The sequence below is a fragment of the Pelobates fuscus genome, chromosome 1, assembly GCF_036172605.1.
Source record: "Pelobates fuscus isolate aPelFus1 chromosome 1, aPelFus1.pri, whole genome shotgun sequence".
Taxonomy (NCBI): Eukaryota; Metazoa; Chordata; class Amphibia; order Anura; family Pelobatidae; genus Pelobates; species Pelobates fuscus.
In genome coordinates this window covers 195,745,087-195,767,953 of record NC_086317.1, presented here as the reverse complement: position 1 = coordinate 195,767,953, position 22,867 = coordinate 195,745,087, and the positions used below count along the sequence as shown (strand labels likewise).

The window sequence follows — 22,867 nt, the reverse complement described above, 5'->3', positions numbered from 1 at the left end:
TGACAGACACACACACACACAGCATGACAGACACACACACACACACTCACACTGACATACATACTTTTTGGTACCTGTGGGTGGGCAGACTGCTGTGCTGGCGGCCGCAGGGAGAACTTGATTGGCGGCCGCAGGGGAAGCTCTTCTGGGCCGGCGGCCGGTGGGGGAGCAGGCTGTTCTGGGGGAGCAGGCTGTTCTGTCTCTGCTCCCCCTCCCTCGCGCGCAGCTTAATGAGACCGGAGCCGGAATATGACGTCATATTCCGGCTCCGGTCTCTTTCTAGCCCACGAGGGAGGGGGAGCAGAGACAGAACAGCCTGCTCCCCCAGAACAGCCTGCTCCCCCACCGGCCGCCGGCCCAGAAGAGCTTCCCCTGCGGCCGCCAATCAAGTTCTCCCTGCGGCCGCAGGTCACCCCGGCCCCAGGTGCCGACGGCCCACCGGGAAATTTCCCGGTATCCCGGTGGGCCAGTCCGGCCCTGGATTCCAGGGTGGGGTCCATAACCTGGTCGGATCACGCGGATGTCTCCCTTACCCTAGACAGGCTGAGCGCGGCGTCCCCTTGGTCGTGGAGGTTGAATACGTCTCTACTCCAAGACCCAGCTATAGTAGAGACCATTCGTTCGGAACTCAGGGACTATTTTGAAAGGGAAGCGGAGTCAGGTGTCACGAAGGCAACAGTGTGGGCAGCCCATAAGACTGTCATTAGGGGTGTAATGATCAGAGAAGCGACGCTGAAGAAGCGACGTAAATCTCAATTATTGTCCGCATTACTGGAAGCATTAAGAACGGCGGAAAGCAGACATAAATCGGACCCTACACCTGCCAATTTGACATCACTGCAGAACATACGGAACTCGATTAGAGAAACGCTCCTGGATGATACCGCAAGGGCTATGATATGGACCAAATGTACCTTCTACGAAAAGGCGAACAAGATGGATACCTTGTTAGCTAGGTCCCTTCGACCGCGGCAAAGGAGCACACATATTACGAGGATCAAGAATGCGGCGGGTATCTACCAGACGAACCCCACAGACATAGCCACGGTGTTCTCAGATTATTACACAAAACTTTACAACCACTCTTCAAAAGATGCCATAGACGCAGGCCAGGAACTAGAAGGGATTCGGAAATTCCTATCTCGGTTACAACTCCCTAAACTGGAGGCAGCGGTTTCGAATGCTCTGGGAAGCCCTATCACAGGAGAGGAGATAGACGCAGCAATTTCCGCCTTGAAAAGCAACAAAGCACCAGGACCTGACGGCTTTTCCGGGAGCTACTATAAAACCTTCCGGGAAGAACTTTTATCTCACATGGAACCCTGGTTTAACGAGTTGATGGATGGGGGGACGCCTGATAGGGATATGTCCTTAGCGAACATCGTTCTGTTGCCCAAACCTGAAGGGATGACTCGGTCCCGGAGAACTTTCGCCCTATTTCTTTGATCAACCATGACTCTAAAATTCTAGCAAAAGTGCTTGCAGGCAGATTGAACCCACTCCTTACAGGTATGATTCACCCCGACCAGGTGGGCTTTGTGCCTGGGAGACAACTATTCGAGAACACAAGACGCAATATAGACCTAATAGGGAGGCAGGTTACAAGGGGCACCCCGACACTGATGTTGTCACTAGATGCCGAAAAGGCATTCGATAGAGTGAAATGGCCTTATTTATTTGAGGTGTTACGACACTTTGGCGTGCCGGCCCCGTTTATTACAACTGTTCAAGCTATGTATTCCAACGTTAGGGCACAGATCCAAATTTCGGGAGCGCGAGTCGAGACGTTCCACCTGAGTAATGGTACGAGGCAAGTTGCTATTCGTACTTTCGCTGGAACCCCTCATGCAAGCCATACGAGAAGCACCTGATGTTAAGGGCATCTCGGTAGGAGATGAGAAATATGTTGTCTCGGGTTTTGCAGATGATGTCTTGTTGACGTTAACGGACCCGGAGGCCTCCATGGAGGCACTGACTAGGATTCTGACGGCATACGGAGAGGTGGCGGGATATAAAGTTAACCTGCATAAATCAAGCGCGATCCCCTTAGGTATGACGGACGAAGACGCGGCATATATAGGGAGGACCTATCGCCTGCGGATAGAGAAGGATCAGATTAAGTACCTGGGCATATGGTTGACAGCGGACCCCTCTCAGCTCCATCGGCAAAACTATGTCCCATTGATTAGACAGTTGATGACTGACATGGAGAAATGGGTAGACAAGCCGATCTCGTGGATCGGAAGATTGCATTCAGTGAAAATGAATGTGCTGCCTAGGATACTTTTTTTGTTCCAGGCTCTTCCGGTCCACTTGAGTAAATCCGCTTTAGGTCCGCTTCAACAGGCTATAGGAAGGTTTATCTGGCAGAATAAAAGGCAGAGGATTTCCCGTAACGTCCTGTATAGGGCAAAGGATAGAGGAGGCCTTGGTCTCCCCAACCTGTATTTTTATTATGTGGCGGCGCAATTGACTCAGATCGCACTGTGGCACTCCCCCCCAGGGGAGAGGAGGTGGGTGGATCTGGAATCCACTATGATGGGCCCAGATATGCCACAATTCCTTATGTGGATCCCTAAGGAACATAGACCAATAGTTCGAATGGAATGCACAGCAATTTATACCTCCCCCAAGTTCTGGGACGCTGCAGCACTTAAATATAGCCTGGCTTCTGTACCGTCACCCATGACCCCATTTTTACGAAATAAAGCGTTCCTGCCGGGCATGTGCCCCCGAGATTTCAAGGGTATAGAAAACTCGGGATTGCACCGACTGTGCGACCTTTTTGAAAACAGCACTTTCATCACATTTGATATGCTGCAGAGCAGGGCTCCTTTGCGTCCCTTCGATTACTTCCGGTACTTACAGCTCAGAGATTTTGCCCGGTGTCCCAAGATCAAGGAGGCCGCAACGACGCAATTAACGTTCTTCGAAAAAATGTCAAAGAGAGAACAATTCCCTAATGGCCTGATCTCGTGCTTGTATTCCCACTTGAGCACACGCACACTAGAATGGGGCGACATCACATACACAAATAGGTGGGAGGCAGATCTCAACGAGGTATTGGAAGGAATAGAATGGCAAGAGATATGGGAGGCCGCGGCAAAGTCTTCAGTGTGCGTCTCGCTGCAGGAACAATCCTATAAGACATTATTCAGGTGGTACACAACCCCGGTGACGCTACACCGGATGGGTAAAAACCCAACGGACCTCTGCTGGAGAGGGTGCGGCCAAAAAGGCACGTATATCCACATGTGGTGGGAGTGCCCGGAGGCACAGGGTTATTGGAAAAGAGTAGCTTCCTTGCAGAGGGAAATTTTAGGTAGGGAGGTGAGGCTAGACCCATGGGTGTTTCAATGTGAAAAAAATGAAAAGTGTAACATGCTTTATTTGACCCTGTAACTTCCCAAAACACCATAAAACCTGTACATAGGGGGTACTGTTTTACACGTGAGACATCGCTGAATACAAATATGTGTATTTTATTGCAGTAAAAGCAAACAGTATTATGACATTCACAGTTAGAATGTCACATAGAACTAAGAAATTTTTTTTAAAAAATCTTATTTTCTCTCATTTTTTTATAGTGTATTCATATTAAGTTATGTTCCATACCTAAATATTTGATGTTAAATGAAACCCTGTTTCCCCTGAACAAAATGATATATAATAAGTGTGGGTGCATTTAATATGAAAGAGGTAAATTATTGTCGAACAGACATATAGTCAAAATCTGTTTGTTTACATTTTTTTTGGTTCACAACTTGTACATTTGGCTGCGGTCTTAAGGGGTTAAAGTGCCAACACGGCAATTAAACCTCAATACTGAGGTTTAAGTTTAGAAAAAACAACTCGTACTGTTGTCCGAACTAATTAACAACTTTTGTTTTAAAAGAACACAACAGCAGAGAGTTCAATAATACAAATTTTAAATAATGATATAAATAGATAAAATTAAGCTTATATTTATTAGTATCTCCAACAAATGCAATACATACACACAGAGACTGCTGAATACATACACACAGTCTGCTGAATATACACACACAAGACTGCTGAATACAGAGACTGCTGAATACACACACACACAGTCTGCTGAATACACATACAGACAGACTGCTGAGTACACACACCCAGACTGCTGAGTACACACACACAGACTGCTGAATACATACACACAGTCCGCTGAATAAACACACATACAGTCCGCTGAGTACACACACACAGACTGCTGAATACACACACACACACACACAGACTGCTGAATACACACACACACAGACTGCTGAATACATACACACATAGACTGCTGAATACACACACACTCAGACTGCTGAATACACACACACACACAGACTGCTGGATACACACACACACACACAGACTGCTGAATACACACAAACACTGCTGAATACACACACACACAGACTGTGGAATACACGCACACACACAGACTGCTGAATACACACACATACTGCATTGAGGGGTGTAGTTTAAGGGGCATTGAGGGGTGATGTGTGTGTATGTGAGGGGTGCTGTCTGTGTGTATGAGGGGTGCTGTGTGTGTGTGAGGGGTGTGTGTGAGGGGTGGTGTGTGTGTGTGTGAGAGGTGGTGTGTGTGTGAGGGGTGGTGTGTGTGTGTGAGGGGTGGTGTGTGTGTGTGAGGGGTGGTGTGTGTGTGTGTGTGTGTGTGTGTGTGTGTGTGTGTGAGGGGTGGTGTGTGTATGAGTGGAGCTGTGTATATGAGTGGTGCTGTGTGTGTGTGTGTGTGGGGTGGTGTGTGTGTGTGAGAAGGGGTGCTGTGGGGAGTAGAGGTGCTGTGTGTGGAGGTAGGGGTGGGGAGGGAAGCTGGGTGTGGGGAGGGGTGGGATGCTGGGTGTGGGGGAGGGGAGGGATGCTGGGGGATAGGGGTGCTGTGGAGGGGTGCTGTGTGGGGGGCAGGGGTGCTCTGTGTGGGGGGTAGGGGTGCTGTGTGTGGGGGGTAGGGGTGCTGTGTGTGGGGGGTAGGGGTGCTGTGTGGGTAGGAGGGGTGCTGTGTGTGGAGGTAGGGGGGCTGCTGTGGGGGGTAGTGCTGCTGTGTGGGAGTAGGGGTACTGTGTGGGGGGTAGGGGTACACTGTGTGGGGGGTAGGGGTACACTGTGTGAGGGTAGGGGTACACTGTGTGGGGGTAGGGGTACTGTGTGGGGGTAGGGGTGCTGTGTGTGGAGGTAGGGGGGCTGCTGTGGGGGGTAGTGCTGCTGTGTGGGAGTAGGGGTACTGTGTGGGGGGTAGGGGTACTGTGTGGGGGGTAGGGGTACACTGTGTGGGGGGTAGGGGTACACTGTGTGGGGGTAGGGGTACACTGTGTGGGGGTAGGGGTGCTGTGTGTGGGAGGTAGGGGTGCTGTGTGGGGGGGGTAGGGGTACTGTGTGTGGGGGGGTAGTGGTACTGTGTGAGGGGTAGGGGTACTGTGTGTGGGGGGTAGGGGTACTGTGTGTGGGGGTTAGTGGTACTGTGTGTGGGGGGTAGGGGTACTGTGTGTGGGGGGTAGGGATACTGTGTGTGGGGGGTAGGGATACTGTGTGTGGGGGTAGGGCTAAAGGTGTTTTAATAAAAAATAAAAAAAAAGTGTGCCATAGGTTCGCCATCACTGCCCTAGACTGTGTCTTCCTATCAGTAGAGGTTTAAAATGCTTCAGGTATTTCACTTTGAATTACATGACTTTAGTAGAGATGTGTTCAGTGCCATTTGTGTGTTAATTTCCCTCCCCATAACTACATTATTTTTCTGCCAGAAGGATATTGCCCTATTTTTCTAGGACAGATGAGTTCAGACTGTCTGTGCTTCTGTCATTTGGACTGCAGCTATTGAAGGAGACAAATCAGCAGAGATATTTAGTTTTGCCATTGCTGTGCCCATAGCAGGGACCATATGCATAACTAGAAACCACAGGGCCCTGGTGCAGAAATTATCCTGGGCACCCCTCATACACTTCTACTCACCATCCCCCCAACCCCCCCCAACCCCCCCCCCCCCCCCCCCCCCACACACACACACACACACACACACATGCAGACAAACATATACACACATATACAGACACACATACACAGAGAAACATACATACAGGTGATACTCGAAAAATTAGAATATCGTGCAAAAGTTCATTTATTTCAGTAATGCAACGTAAAAGGAGAAACTAATATATGAGATAGACGCATTACATGCAAAGCAAGATAGTTCAAGCCGTGATTTGTCATAAGTGCGATGATTATGGCTTACAACACAAATTTTTCGAGTATCACTTGTACAAACACACAGAAACATACATAAAAACACACATACACATATATAGAGACCAATACATACACTAACACACACACATGCTAAATGTTTTAGTCACCCTCCTGTTTCCTACCTTTTAGGTTCAGAAGGGTGACTTTCCCAGGCGTCTAGTGGCTCAGGCTGATGGGAGTCAGAGTTCCCACTCTGACTACCTCCTCTCCTTCCTCCTCCCTTGCGGCACGGTGATTGCTGGGAGGAAGTGACCGAGGCTGTTACTTCCTCCAAGCATCTGACATCATAAAAGCCCAGTCAGGGATGTACCTAGTATGGAACTAAAACAAAAGAAGGGCCTCCTTGTCGCTCTCCGCAAGCAATACACATGTGTGGGATGTGTTTGGTGGCTGAGTTGTGGTGATTGTTGTTTGCCTGAGTGAGACATCTATATGTGGAAATGGCAGAGTGTTATTATGTATTTGGGCTAGGCCAGTGTGATTGTGTGTGTACATGTCAGAGTAATTGTGTGTAGCTATGTCAGAGTGAATATGGAGTTAGGGCTGTGTGTGACTTTTTTCTTAACCCTCAGTGGTTCAATTTATTTAATTAATTTAAATATTTTAAATTGATATATTTTGCTAGCTGGAGTGGGTGGGAGTTATGGGAAATTGGGGGATTTACTGTTAGTGCTGCTTACTACTAGTTAGGGGTTAACTGTAAAAAAAAATGAAAGTGTAAAAAGTTTCAAGAAAGTTTTAAAAAGTAAAAAAAATAATAAGTAAACAAGAAGTTTAAAAACAAGTTTAAAAAGTGACAAAAGTTTAAAAAAGTAAAAAATACATTTGAAAATGCTCATTCCCACTACACCTGGAACAAACTAGCGAAAAAATTATCAACATCCACATATACCTGACAAAGGTACATACAAGGGTATTGTTGTACTCAGATGACATAGCTGAGCAACATATGAATTATTTCTACAGTCGATTCGTGGCACTCATAAGGTTTGCAAAATACACTGTGCAAACTCGCTTTGTGTGTCAAAAAGGCAGAAAAAATGCTTTTAACTTGGTACAAGTTAGAGGAAAAAATTATACCACGCTAAGGTTCAAAATATGCCTTTTGAAATAGCCCAGGATGTATTTTTTAAGAAATGGTATGCCTTTATAGGATAGTTAGAATATATAGCCTGCTAAAATACTCCAAAATAGGACCTGGACACAGCATAAAACTTCAAAGTTAGAAAAAAAGTGAATGGCTGTGTCTCAAATGTGCCCCCTCAACGTCCACAGATATCTGACAAAGGTACATACGAGGGTATTGCTGTATCAGATGACATAGCTGAGCAACATATGAAGTATTATACAGTCATAGCACACATAAAGTTTGCAAAATATACTGTGCAAACTCGCTTTGTGTGTCACAAAGGGGGAAAAAATGCTTGCTACCACTACACTTGGTACAAGCTAGCGGAAAAATTATCCCACGCTAAGGTTCAAAATATGCCTTTGGAATTACCCTGGGATGTCTTCTTTAAGAAATGGTATGCTTCATGGTGTAGCTGGAATATGTAGCCTGCTCAAGTGCTCCAAAGTGGGACAGGGATGCATCAAACCCCTCCATGAAAATTCACACTTAAAAACCTGAACTTGTCACGTCTCTTTTACAGCACTGTAACTTCACAAAATAGTGTATAGATCATACATTGGGCATATTGTTTTACTCAGAAGATGTAACTGAGCATAATTTAGGGGATTTTATCACAGTGGCAAATATCAAGTGTAAGAAATACTCTGAAAAATGCAACATATATGTAAAAATGCTATTTTTTCCCCCTCACCACAAACATTGACATAAAATGGTGAAAAAATGGTGTCAAGTAAAGGTACAAGATATGCCATATAAGATACCCCTGGGTGTCTACTTTATCAAATGGAAGCCTTTTGTAGGGTTATTTGAATACTCACACTGATAGAAATATCCTAAAATTAAACATAGGCCTGTCAAATCCATCTATGAAAATTCTAACTATAGAAACCGAAATAGCCTTGTCTCTTATATGGCATTGCAGCTTCACAGAATAGTGCCAAAGGCATACAATGGGGGTATCGTTATACTCAGCAGATGTAGCAGATGTAGCTGAACACAATATAGGCTTCTGTACAGGGATAGCACACACCAGCTTTACAAAATACACATTACAAAAACCTTGTTATATGTGTATATGCCAAAATAGAGGGAAAAACACAATTTTGCTCCAATATTTAGCAGAGATTGGCAATAAATGTAAAAAGTTTCAAAATAACCTTAGGAAAATAGCCTGTGAAGTCTACTTTATATAAATATATACTTTTGTGTGGCATTATTGTTTTCTGTGATGGTGACTAAACTTACAAACATACCAACTGCTCAAATTGCTTCATATTGAAATTTTATTTTAGCCCTTGTATTTTGTGACCTGTAACTTTCAAAACAAGCTGAAATCCTATACATAGTATGTACTCTATAAATCAAGACACATTAATGAATTTATTTTGAATTACTTTTTCTAAGCTGGACATATTATGCACACGATATTATTGCCAAAACTGTTCGGGAAAACTTTTTTTTTTTTAGTTTTTTTCCCATTTGTTTTATAATTAATGAGAATTTATCTATGTATATATCACACCAAATTAAAGCCATCTTTGCCCTCTAAGAAACATTATATTATATGTGCTGGTGCAATAAATGACAGAGATGCAAATTACGATTGAACACAAACAGCAAAAAATGCAAAAATGGCTTGTGTCCTGAAAGGACCGCTATAGTGCCAGGAAAACAAACTCATTTTCCTGGCACTATAAGGTCTTTGGGTCCTCCCCACCCTCAGGGTCCCACTCCCGCCAGGCTGAAGGGGGAGGAAGGAGTTAAACACTTGCCTTTCTCCAGCGCCGGGCAAGAGCCGCACACGCATTCAATCAGTCCATAGGAAAGCATTTCTCAATGCTTTCCTATGGACGGCAGCGTCTTCTCACTGTGAAAATCACAGTGAAAAGCGCGGAAGCGCCTCTAGCGGCTGTCAATGAGACAGCCACTAGAGGCTGAATTAACCCTAATGTAAACATAGCAGTTTCTCTGAAACTGCTATGTTTACAGCTGCAGGGTTAAACCTAGATGGACCTAGCACCCAGACCACTTTATTGAGCTGAAGTGGTCTGGGTGCCTATAGTGGTCCTTTAAGGGTAAGTCCAGTTTTTGAAGTTGCCTTCTTAAGGGGTTAAGCCCAGATGTAAGTGAAAACGAACACATCATACATTTTGTTGGCTTTTTTTCTCTCTACAGCTGGAAATGACTACCCCAAATGCGATGACTGTGATTCAGATTGTTTCACTGAAAACGGCTGTATCTGTTCTGATTTTACCAAATGCCTTCCCAGTACATGCGCGTTAGATCCCAGCAACTGTTGTCCTGTTGAATTCTCGTGGGATTCTTCAAAAGCATGTTGCACAGGTGAGAACACACTTTATATTAAATATCATTTAGCCTTGAGCTATATAGCAGTCTAACTGAAATAAGGCTTTAAGCAACACATTTTTTAAACAATGTTTTATTTTTATTTTTTTTACAGTGGAAAAAACATGCAATCGAATCTGCGCTGCTGCTGATGAAGAGTGTGTATTTCAAGGCGATGATAAAATTTGTGAATGCAATAATAGCAAGTACACTAACAAGAGTAAGTCCATAGTCTTTTCATATGGCATAAAACTATTTGGTGATATTCATTTAAAAATAGAAGCAAATCTACTTTTAAAGTACCGTTTGTGAGCAGAGATAGCTCATCATTACAGTCACAGTTTAGATAACAAATTTTGGTGAAATATTTGCTTAGTTGATAATCTTTGCTAAGTTGAAAACTTTCAGAAAACCCACTATTGCAATGACCTGTTAGAGATGGTCAGTCCTCCATATTCTTGCAAATGATTAAAAACAGCAAACCTCCAGCAAAATTGCAACATACCTACCTCCTGTGCCTCAGCAGAACAGATGTTGTAGATAATACACAAGAATATATTTATTATATTGTATTTATATGTATAAATATATTTATTAACAACATCACAGCATTTACAAAATTAACATAATTCTGACTTTTTTTTAATGGCAGAGCTGGAGTGATCTATACATTTAACATGGCCAGCTCACCAGAATTGTATATATTTTGAAATGTACATACAGTTGCTGTTCTACTCCACAGTTTACTAAGCAAGTTGACTAGATATTATAAGGTGATGGGAAATATATTTAATATTTCTCTGCATATACATTGAATTAACAGATATCGTTCAGCAAATATTAGTAACAACAGTAATAGTCAGAATGACAAAGAAAAAATGCATGTTCCATTTTTACAAAAATATAAAGCAAATAACAGAAGTGGGATGCTACAAAAATTCCCTTTGTAGATATAGTGGCGAGACAGCTGCCTGTGAATTGCTGTATTATGTTCTCTGTATTTACCTGTAATTTTCGTATAAATGTGCCTGCTCCCCGTTCGGGAGGTCCTACACGAAGGGAATGCATTCACCATAGAATGTTGGTCTAGAACGTTCGCACATTGTAATGAGGTGTCAAAACCACAAACCGCAGGGAAAGCCTCAGCGCGTGCCTCCCCTCAGTGGCGGCCCGTTCGTTAAACAAATGCCATCCAGGGGGAGCATTCATGGATTGCTGGCCACCTCGTTCGGTTTCCGAACGAGGACCTCTCCAGTGCCCTTTGGAATGTTTGCACCAATCAATTAGAACATTGGCAACTTACAACATAAGTTTGAAGCCACAAGGGTAGTAATTAATGAGTGCTCCCCTGGGTGGCAGCCAGGGGGAGCATTTGTGTTCCAAAAGGAGACACTTTCCTTGCTTGGCTTCACCCAGGGTCCCCGCGAATGGAGGCGGTTCATAGCGGTTACCATTCTGTCAGTCCCTGAGATTGATGGGGACAATCTTTGGGGACAATGGCGGTTTGGCGGGCTTTTTGTAACTGTAACTAGTCCAGGAGGCAGGAAGCTTTCCTGAGCTGGGGCTCCCAGGTACAGAGGCTTATGGGATCAAGATTCATGGGAGGGGGAGGACCCTAGAGGGGACAGTGAGTTTGGGGAACAGAGGACAAAGGGACTGGGACTCTGGATCCGTTATGCGACCCCTGGGAGGCGGAGGACCCTGGGAGGGGACATTGTTTTCTGTGTGATCCACCCCTTGCATGAGGAAAAGTATATAGCCGAGTGTGGCCAATAAGGTTGTTGTTGTACCCCCAGGACTGTGTGTCTTCCGGTTACTGGGTGGGAAATGGGTCTCTCTGTATTTTAACTGACTCCCTTCTAGGGGAGGACGTGGCTGAGCAGGGAGAACCAGCTGGGTTGCTAGCAGGCCCGCTACAACTGGTGGCAAGCGGCGGGATCCCACATCCCAGCCACACGGAACCAGCATTTGGTAGTCGAACACACCCATGGACTACACCACTCTAAAGAGACAAACATTACTCGACCTGGTGGAAGCCAGAGGGTTATCAGCTGGAAGGCTGAACAAGGCTGACCTGACTGCAGTCCTCATGGAAGAAAACCGTACATGCAGAGAGGCAGCTGTGCCACAGCCGGGGGGGAAGAAGATGCTATGTGCAGAGAAGTCATCTGGCACCTGTCGCTCTATAAGGAGACCCCCTCAGAGGAAACCATGAACCAAATAACAATCATATGTCCTCACCCAGAAGAATTGGGTGAACCCCCCACAACCAGATGAACAACGGACCAGAAATGATAGGCTACTGGCTGCCTGGCAGGGCCCATACTGAGAGATCTGGGCTTTAAATATGTAGATCCACAATTGTGACTATCTGTTAAATAAAAAGTACCTGACCTCGGTGTGGGCCCCACCTGAGGTAAAAAAGCCAAATGATGGAAACTGAAAAGAAACTGGTTGTTTCAGTGAAGGCAGATAGTCATTGCTGTACACTTAGTTGTAGTATATTACTAGTGAACTGACAAGTGGTCTCAAGCTGGATGTCAGCTGAATAGCTACTGCGGTCGGGATCTTTGAAAAAGACCTCAGTAAATAGTGGCACGGTCTCTGAAGATCTACTGGAGAGCAAGAAACAGCTGATAAATCTGATCTTTAACAGATTTGTTCTGTCTTAAGTGACACCCATAGAGACTTTTACTACCACGTATTCTGTTATATTTAAATACCACAATTCTCCCGTTGGTTTCATAAATTAAGCCATTTATTCTGATTATTTAGCACAACCTGCTGCCACAGTGTGCTGTGATTGTGGTGTTCAATATCTGCCTACCTGTAACTATCAGGATTCACTTGCATATGAGAATTGTCTCTATATAGAGACTTGTTGTTTGAGAGGAGTAAGGATTTCAGTAGAATTTCACTATTTTATGTGTTGATTTTATTTCCTATTAAAGATTTATCTGTTTTTTTATAGAAACAGTTTTGTTTTGATTTTTTTCTTTTGTACACAATTTAGGAGCGCACATACTACATCCTTTATATTTTGAGTTTCTTCTTTTTAAGTCGCTTGTATCTGTATGTAGCTGCCCGCATTATTTTATGGTTATAGTTACCAGTGGTTTATTCCTTTACTTTTGTTGGATTTTATAAGGTATTTTGTAAAGCACAGAGCATCTCTGTGAGGAGCCTCCTATTGTAGTATTCTTCAGCACAAACTGAAGGTTGCAAAGGCTACATACAAGAAAAAAAAATACATGCATGATTTTTCTTTTGTGGAGGTATATCTACTAAATATCTTAGTTACATAGGCTGAAAAAAGACGTGTCAATCAAAATCAGCCTTCCTCCTTTTTTGCTGTTGATCCAAAATAAGGCACAAAAACTCAGTTTAAAGCACTTCCAATTTTGCAAGAAACTAGGGGACACATTCTTGACCCAGAATGTGTCTGTAATCCTGTCCAAACCCCCAATCTGTGTCTCTCCTCCTGTGTGTGGTGCAACGTGTGAGGGGTGTAGTGTGTGTGCATGAGGGGTACAGTGTGTGTGTATGAGGGGTGTCGTGTGTGTGAGGGGAATACAGTGAGTGTATGATGGGTGCAGTGTGTGAGAGGGATACAGTGTGTGCATGTGTATGAGGGGTGTAGTGTGTGAGAGAGATACTGTGTGTGAGGGATACAGTTTGTGTCTGAGTGGTGTAGTGTGTGAGAGGTGTAGTGTGTGTATGTTTAGGGCAGTGTTTGTGGGGGTGCACGGGTTCTGTGAGTGTACGGGGGCAGGGTGTGTGGGGGTGCAGTGTGTGTGTGCGGGTTGCAGTAAATGTATGGGGGTGCAGTGTGTGCACGGAGGGCAGTGTGAGTGAGGGGTGCAGTGAGTGTATGGGGGCAGTGTGTGAGTGTGAGGTTTGCAGTGAGTGTATGGGGGCAGTGTGTGCTGGTGAGGGGTGCTGTGTGTGTATGGGGATAGTGTGTGTGTATGTGTGTGTTTGAGGGGTGCAGTAAGGAGTGCTGTGTGTGTGTGTGTGTGTGTGTGTCTGTATTGTGTTTTAGGGGGCAGATGGGAGCAAATTAAATGTAATTATATTTTTTTTAATAAAATAATGATTAAATTGTATATCCCCTCTCCCTTCTTATCTTTGCTCAGGAAGGGGGGACATTTCCTGCAAACCCTGGTGGTCTGGTGGAGAATCCCTGGTGGTCAGTTGGGAGTGAACTCTAGCTTGCAGTTCAGGCTAGAGTTCACTCTTGCTAGATTCAGAGCGTTGCCATGGTAACCGCAGCAATGTTCTGACCTCGCAAGAGGAGACCCGGCGGAGCTGCAGGCTGAGCTCCCCTGGGTCCTCTCCCTCACCCCTGCCGGCTATCAGCAATGTGCCTTTGGGCCAGAGTGCTAGTGCCGGCCCTGCAGGGGAGAGCGGAGGGGACACAGGGGAGAGGGAGCGCTGTACTATTTTTTTCAGGGGAGGGGGGGGTGAGGGGGGGCAATTGTCCTGTTGCCCCCCCTGGATCTGCCACTGCATGCCTTACTTACCTGATATGCAGTCTGTGGGCAGGCTGGGAGTTGTCTGCTGGATTCTCTGTGCTGTGTGTAACTTCCCTGCACATTCAGAAGACTCAGTATGCCCCAGAATTAGACATCAAATTAATCTATGAAAAATCTCTCTTTTAAAGTTGAAATGGTCAGGTCTCTGCTATGCCACAGTAGCTTCTCAGGTTAGTGGAAAAGGTGTTGGCGATATTATTGTACTCATATTTATAGTTTCATAGTTATAGTTGAATACAATTCTGGGTTTTATACAGCAGTGACATACATCAACGTTACAAAATACACATAAAAAAAATGTTTTTGTGTTCTTTTAACAAACACACATATAACAACTACAATTTAATACATTTAACAGAAATGTGCAGCTAAAGCACCAATGAAATAGTCTGGATGCAGTGGCCCTGTTGTTTTAGTTCTCCAATATAAAACATTGTCATTTATTGCTATAAAATTTATAAAATTGGCTTTCTCAGCCCCCCCCCCCCTCCCCCCCCCCCCCACACACACACACACACTCCCTGACCACTGGAAACACATCAGCAATGTCACTTTTGATCATGTAAAGTCCCCAAATGACAGTTCCACATAAAATTATAAATTCATACAATTTTTACATCTTGCATATTAATGTAAAAGCTAATTTCAAAGCAATGTCCACATTTTTCTAGCATTTAATGATATTTGCATTGTAAATAAATATGTGGTTAAGGTATTGCTTTTTTTTTTTGCAGCAATACAAGACTTAAAACCAGTTGTGATCTGTCAAAGTGATATAATATCAGTCTCGGTTAGCAGATGTCTTGTGCAAAGCCTGGGATATGATTACAAGAGTTTCTACCTGAATGACGCTTCTTCTGATTGTGTCTTCAACTATAATAACATTACCAACAATCAACGCTTGGATACATATCAACTTGATACAAAACAAGGATGGTGTGGAAATATAGTTACGGTAATTTTTTTTTTCTTTTTCTCTATATTATATGTTTTCATCAGTCCTTTTCTAAGCACCATACTCATTTGCGGCCTTTAAATCTTGTAAAACAAAGATTAATCTTCGTGTAACACACACCTATGGTTTGCCCTCCTGTACTGCTCATTTTTGATTTCCCCTACCTGGGAACAATTACCCAAGCAAGGCAAATATCTTAGTGACACTAAAACGCTGGCCTTGTTGCTTCCAGAATGTCCATCTAAACTAAGTAAATGACATAGTGCAAACTTTAGCAGAGTTTGGGACCTTGGACAAGATGGAAACATTGTGGCCAAGAGAATTGAGGTAGATTGTGGTGTTAGAATGGATCCCAGGAAGAACACTATCCACGGAAAGTAAAAAGGTTCACAAATCGCTTCCTGAATTGAGGATCCTGTTTTTTAAGGTATATCTAACTACCTATCTATATATCATTATTATTACTGGTATTTATAAAGCACCAACAGAGTCCGCAGCACTGTACAATTAGTGGATAACATACAATATACACAGACAAATACAAAAGGTAGAGAGGGCCCTGCCTGTAAAGTGCTTAGCTAGATAGCCCGTGAGTTTACAAGCTAAAGGATACTGTGGGAATTTGAGAGGTAGCAGGGAAAGTTTGGAAGTGATGGCTAAATAAGTAAACAGAGAGTTGCATATATTGGTAGAATATAGAGGGAATGATCTACCTATCTACATAGGTACTGTGCCAATTCTTGGTGTAATTAAAAGGGGAGAAATGCAGATCAAAGGACCCGCATGATTTAGGACGCAGGGACGTGCGTGCCATGAGGGGAGGGAACCGCTGGTTGAGATACTCACGAAAGACAAGCCATCATAAAAAGAACTCTGTGCCAGTGCCACACCGAGGGATAACACATGTGAGGGGGTTATCCCTGTTTTTCATATAAGCTTTAAGGTTTTCTATGTGTTGGGGTGATAATTGTATTAGCGCATGTTTATATGGGATTTAACAAGGGGCAAAAGGGGCAACTGCCCCAGGCCCAGTTATTCTTGGGAGGCCCAAAACAGGTGTCCCTTGAGCCTGCAAGCATTAAAATTCCCCTGGACAGTCCACTGTCACTTTGTTCTCCCCGCCTGCTGGGAGGAAGTGAGTTTAGGACAGGTCACTTCCTCCCAGCTAAAAGAGTGCCTCATGGGTAGGAGGAGAATGCACAAAGGAGGACAGAGCTGCAGAGTAGGAGAGGAACTGAGGAAGCCAGGTGCCTCCGACTCCCATCAGCCTAGGCCAGCCAGTTTCCACTAGACCGCAGGGAAGCCACCCTTCTGCATCAAAAGTAAGTAAACAGGAGTGTGGATAAAATATGTAAATTGTTATTTGTATATGAATGTATCTGTTTATATGAGTCTGTGCATATATGTGTGTGTATGCCAGTGTGTATGTGTGTTATAGGAGAATTCTGAAGAAGCCACGCACAGAGAGTCCAGACACTGGTCAGTTCAGGTAGCAAAGGTCTTTTTATTTTCACCAATTGGGTCTCAGCTGAACTCCTGTCCAAAATGTCTGAGCACTGAGCACATGGAGTACAGGCTTTTTATAAGCTATTCATCCCCCATGTGTACCCTTACACCAATCAACAAACAGTATTTACAGCATTACCTTATATGGATAGGCAGTATGGCACTAGGAGAATAGAATGTGGTTTTTCAAATCTGGCATGTGCTCAGTACATTGATGACAGTATTTTAGCTACACGTAACTAACTAACAGATACCTGTACTTGTATATGCCACATGGAAAATTTAGGCCTACTAAATTTTGGGCCTAGCTGAAATCCCATCACATTCCCCCTTTGATGCTTCTGATACTGAGTACTCCAGATGCATCACTTACCATACTTTGCCAATACCACCCAGGTAATTACAAAACAGGAGAGACCATGTGAGCATTCTAGCTGAATCTTATTAATTCTCAGAACTCATCGACCTGATTACAAATTACTTCTCTTTGGGCTAGAGGTTCCTATCTCCAGATGGCCATTACGTGAGCTGCTGTCTTCCTTTCTATAGTGCTCTCAATTACACTACGTATGGGCTGAATTATTAATGTAATCAAGCAGGGTAGTAAGAAACATAAGATAATAATAAATACCACTCCTCCTACCAGTGCCTTTAACCCTCCAAACTGTTCATACCAGCTTCCAAACCAACCACCTGGATTATACCTGTTGCAAGTCTGAGTAGGTACATGCATTTATTTAACCATATGCATATTCTGTTTTGCCAGGAGGTTTAGTACTTCAGCTGTCTCATTGGTTATAATCCCAACCACTGCCTGTAATCTTATGATGCGGTTTAGCATGTATATGGGGGTTCAATAACCATAAGTACCATCTTCAGCCCAAGTAGCAGGTCCATAGTAATTAAAGGAACACTATAGTCACCTAAATTACTTTAGCTAAATAAAGCAGTTTTAGTGTATAGATCATTCCCCTGCAATTTCACTGCTCAATTGACTGTCATTTAGGAGTTAAATCACTTTGTTTCTGTTTATTCAGCCCTATCCACACCTCCCCTGGCTATGATTGACAGAGCCTGCATGAAAAAAAAAACTGGTTTCACTTTTAAACAGATGTAATTTACCTTAAATAATTGTATCTCAATCTCTAAATTGAACTTTAATCACATACAGGAGGCTCTTGCAGGGTCTAGCAAGCTATTAACATAGCAGGGGATAAGAAAATCTTAATTAAACTGAACTTGCAATAAAGAAAGCCTAAAAAGGGCTCTCTTTACAGGAAGTGTTTATGGAAGGCTGTGCAAGTCACATGCAGGGAGGTGTGACTAGGGTTCATAAACAAAGGGATTTAACTCCTAAATGGCAGAGGATTGAGCAGTGAGGCTGCAGGGGCATGTTCTATACACCAAAACTGCTTCATTAAGCTAAAGTTGTTCAGGTGACTATAGTGTCCCTTTAATAATTCACTGGGATGGCCAGTCATCATCCAATTACCTAATTTTAATGGTGCTCGCTTCTTATTATGGTTTACATCATAGACCTTAACTACCAAGATCTCTCCTGCTTGGATTCGTAACAAGAAGGATGGTTTGAGCATACCTAGCACACATGCCCCCGCCCAATCTTGTGGTAATTCTGAATACGCCTTCTTACCACAAATCCAGTATAAATTTTCTGAGGCTCTCCAGTTAGATACAGCCAATAGATCAAACCATACCTCTCTTAAATTGGTGTAATTAACAAATGGGTTGGTAGGTTCTGAGACATTTGAAGCTAACCACCAGGTAGCATTATGGCTAGCATTATATGCTGTCTGCCATACTCGTCTACAGGTGTTTTATACATTGGGCCTGCCCTAGCTAAGCATACATGACCGATTATTGATGTTTTTAATTGCCATTCCGATTTTTCCCGTATGGTTGCTTGATTACTGGAGTGGGAAGGCATCTGTTGATCATTTATCTCAGAACCAGGGTACCATACTTCTCTCGCTTCCCATGGCCATTGGTCTCCCATATTTGTACCTTCACATACAAAGCAGTTAGTTATATTAAGACTACTTGCAATACTCTCAGCCAGATCGATGAACAGGTTTTTGACAGTATGGGGGACTTCATCTTCAACAATCATCTCCTCATAAAAGGAATGGAATACTTGATGCGTTTGGGCATTCAGGGTCTCGGTTTCAAGGCCCTGTATGTAGGATGGCTAATCCCTCTAACTTTTGCAATTTCCTTTTAATGTCACTCTGGGCCTGGCTGCCGAATGCCGAATTATTTATACGAGAATTTTAAGGGGGCTTCAAGATTAAAAAGGGGTATAACGTCTGTTTGATTCAAACAGTCTCTCATAAAAGGCACTGGGAGATTCATCAGTTTTTTTGGGATACTTCAGCTGTTTTTCGACATATTTATAGCCTTTTTTCCACCTGCTTTCATTCCCATACTAATAGCTGGTTGGTAGGCTTTCAAAGGAGTCATATCTGCACCGTTTATGTTCCAATTAGGATCCGTATTGGGGAAATGGGCAGTAGCCCAAGCCACCGGGTTCGCTTGGTTCTGGGTACGGGCAGTTTCCTCAAGAGTTTTAAGGGCCACTTGATTAATACAGTTCCTTTCCTTGGAACTGAATAAAGTCAATAGTAACTGCTGACATTCGGCCCATGTAGGGTTATGGGTCTGAATAATTGATCTAACCAAGTCAGTCATAGCTTATGGTTTGTCCGTATATGAGAGGTTATAGGTCTGTAAATGTTGGATGGGGCATCTGTAAATGCCGGGTTGGAGGATACCAGTAGTCATATGTGTTAAAACCGGACTACGGACATTTGTAGAATATTGTGGACTTACAAGTTCCGGTTGGGGATCGTCAGGTGGGTAGTGGAAGGCAAATCAATCATATCAGCTTGTAATTTAGTACGGGGGATATCTCGGATAAGGTTGGGAGGGGCCCGTCCGGTAAAAAAAAAAGGGTTAAAGTGTATTACAGCGTTTTATACCATTGACCATTGACCATTTCGTCCAGGTGTATTTTAGGCTCAGTTACTGTTACTGAAGGCACACAGCGCTCAGTAGTTATAGTGCTATGTCCGTGGTTATGGTGTTGTCAGTGGTTATGGTACAATGTCAGTTGTTATGGTACAACCCGTGGTTATGTTTTTTTGTTATGGTGCGATCAGTGGTTATTGTCAGTGGTGATTATACTATCAGGGATTATGGTATTGTCAGTGGTTATGGTACTATCATTGGGTGTGGTATTGTCTGTGGTTATGGTACTATTAGTGGTTATGGTATCGTGTCATTGCTGAGAATTATCTGGTTTAATGGACTCAGTTACTGTTATTAAGAATTCTCCTCACAATTTCGACTGTTAATAATAAAATTGAACAATAATAAAATACGCTAAAATACACTCCTACCAAAAAGGCGCTTTAGTTCAGGGTACAAAGAACCAGCAGGGGTAGGTATATGGTGTGTCCAGGACATATGAGCTGGTATCTGAGGTGGGTGAGGGGGTAGGTGGAGACAATTGGGCAGGGGATGTGGAAACACCATCTACACCTGTTCTACTCAGGAGGAAGAGTAGGGGATTAGTAGGGGGAGATCAGATTAAGGGACGGGGTCCAAACTAGGTCACTCCCTCTAGAATGTAAGCAGGGCCCTCCACCTCTCTGTTCCTGTACGCTCAGTTGTCTGGTTACAATTGCATGTCTGTTAGTCCACCCATTGTACAGCGCTACGGAATCTGACGGTGCTATATAAATAATAAAATAATAATAATAGGTGTAGTTGAGGCCTTAGTGGACAAACGAGTTCTGGCAACCATGTGGCAGCATTGTTCCTTGTGGCATAATTTGATCCAATTAGGCTATTTTCCAACAATTTGCTTCCAACAATCAATATACGGAAACTAATCATAAAGCCCCGGCATACTAGTTATAACATTGTGAACCTGCTGTATTAAATCTGGATCAAGGCTACCACAGGAGGGCCACTGGTTACCAGAACAGGCCATTCTCTGCTACACAGAGCAGATCCCAATCTTTTGGGGGACAGTGTTACACCATAATCACAAACAGCATATCCTTTAGCAAAGTTTTTTTTTTCTATTTAAACATGCAAGACAAAGGATCAACAATTTGTGAATCGGACCAATGGATAGTCTGATTCAAGGCAGTACAAATATAAAACAGTTACAATCGACACACAAAGCTCCTTCTCAGTAACACCACGTGGCGCAATTACCAGGTCAAAACACACACATACACACAAACACACAGGATCCTCACACATTTCACATTAATGACATCCCACGCATGCAGAACAAAATCAAAATCCCCACGAAGTTATACATCATTCTATGCAAATAATCAACGTCTAAGCCACATGACTACTCAGCATAGATTGACTATAATCCGTATCATTAAACAATATATACACTAGAATTTTAACGAAATCTAAACATGATAAATCAAGATTTAGTTAGACAATATATACATCAACATCTACTCAAGCAACACGCTGTAATTGCCTGCTAACCACTATCTATCAGTAGTTAGTCAAACGTTAACTTTATAGGTCAGAATTTAGCTAAACAATATATACATCAGGGTTTAACTAAACAGTACTTTTGGAGACTATGTTCTAAACTGAACAGGGCTTATACTTAATCAAATAGCTTCACACTTCGAGTGAACTGAATTTGCAACAGAGTTCAACTAGTCTAGAAACCAGAATCAGAACATACTTCGAGCGAACGGAATTTACAATAGAATTTGGCTAGTCTATTTACTCCAGAATCTGCCATCGAGTGAACGGAATTTACAACAAAATTCAACTAGTCCAGAAACTGGAATCCGACTGAACATATATACACCAGAATTCAGACGGATAAACAGACCCTATGTTTAACAGGGTAGCTACAGAGCGTTTAGCTTAAGGAGGTGATCGGCCCACTCTTCTTTACAATTAGGAAAGGTCAGATAACAGATACAGATTTAACCCCTAGATTTAACCACTCAACATCTAATCAAACAATGCACCTTAATTGCCTGCTAACCACTGTATAGCAGTTGTAAGCCAAACATTAACTCTATAGGTCAGAATTTAGCTAAACAATATATACATCAGGGCTTAACAAAGCTCGAATACGCAGTGCAGGCAAGGGTACAAGCAGGAGGATAGTCGAGGTGTAGCCGAAGTCAGAGGATGCCAGAGGTCAGAATAAATTAGATAAGCCAAGGTCAGATTCTGGGCTCAGTCTGGAGAATACACGATCAGGAGACAAAATAACAGGAACCAAATACTATGGATTGACCGATTATTGGTATTGGCCGATATTCACCGGTAATGAAGTGGACCAGCGCATTCATAAGGCGGCACACTGGCCCGGGGGGAGGGGGAGCGCTAGATTGTAGTAACCGGCAGGAGGTGAGCGCACAACGCTCCCTCCTGCTAGGCACTCTGTGTACCGTGGCCGAGCGGAAATACGTCATACCAAATACGTCAACCAGAATCAATGACCTGATACTGCCCTCAGGGAGAGGCAGTGTTATATACCTGGCTAAATAAGCAATTTGCCTCAGGTGAACTTAGAGTGACAGGAGCAGCCACAGGTAAAGTGCAGCCCACTAGTGCAGCAGACAAGGCAAAGAATGACAGGACTAAAACCACTCTAAGAGTGCTTTGGCTCAGATGCAGGATCACAGGACCAGGACATCGAAGGACCCAGACTGACTATCTGGATGGCACGAACCGAGACAGGTGACTATTATGTCAGACTCAGAAGACGCGAGCTGTCTCAGTTGCCATTCATTGGCTGTAAGCATCAGCTGACCAAAAAAAGTAAGTTGCACAGAATTAACAGGAGCCAGCCTTTAACTCAAGTTCTAGGCTGGCTGATGCCTGAGATGGGTTACCTCTCAGAGAGATTAAACTCTGTATGTGCAGCATTTCATAGCAAAAAAAGGCTACAGAATTTGAAGCAACTTCGGTTTAGGCACTCTGAATGCCGACCACGGCCCTCTCACACATGAAATCAGTGAGTACTTTTTATGTTTGGCTATATAAGTATGTTATATGTGTACTTGTGTGTTTTATTGCCATCCTGATGAAAGCCCA

At 43.5% G+C, this 22,867-nt stretch overlaps 1 protein-coding gene across 1 annotated transcript in view; it reads left to right on the top strand.

Annotated features, from left to right (window-relative positions):
- Window positions 1–22,867, top strand: part of LOC134610096 (pancreatic secretory granule membrane major glycoprotein GP2-like) — a 56,380-nt gene that overhangs the window by 4,082 nt on the left and 29,431 nt on the right. The window contains exons 3-5 of the mRNA XM_063453216.1: window positions 9,584–9,751; window positions 9,870–9,974; window positions 15,024–15,244. Of these exons, the coding sequence (XP_063309286.1) occupies window positions 9,584–9,751; window positions 9,870–9,974; window positions 15,024–15,244 (494 nt within the window). The remainder of the gene's footprint in view (window positions 1–9,583; window positions 9,752–9,869; window positions 9,975–15,023; window positions 15,245–22,867) is intronic.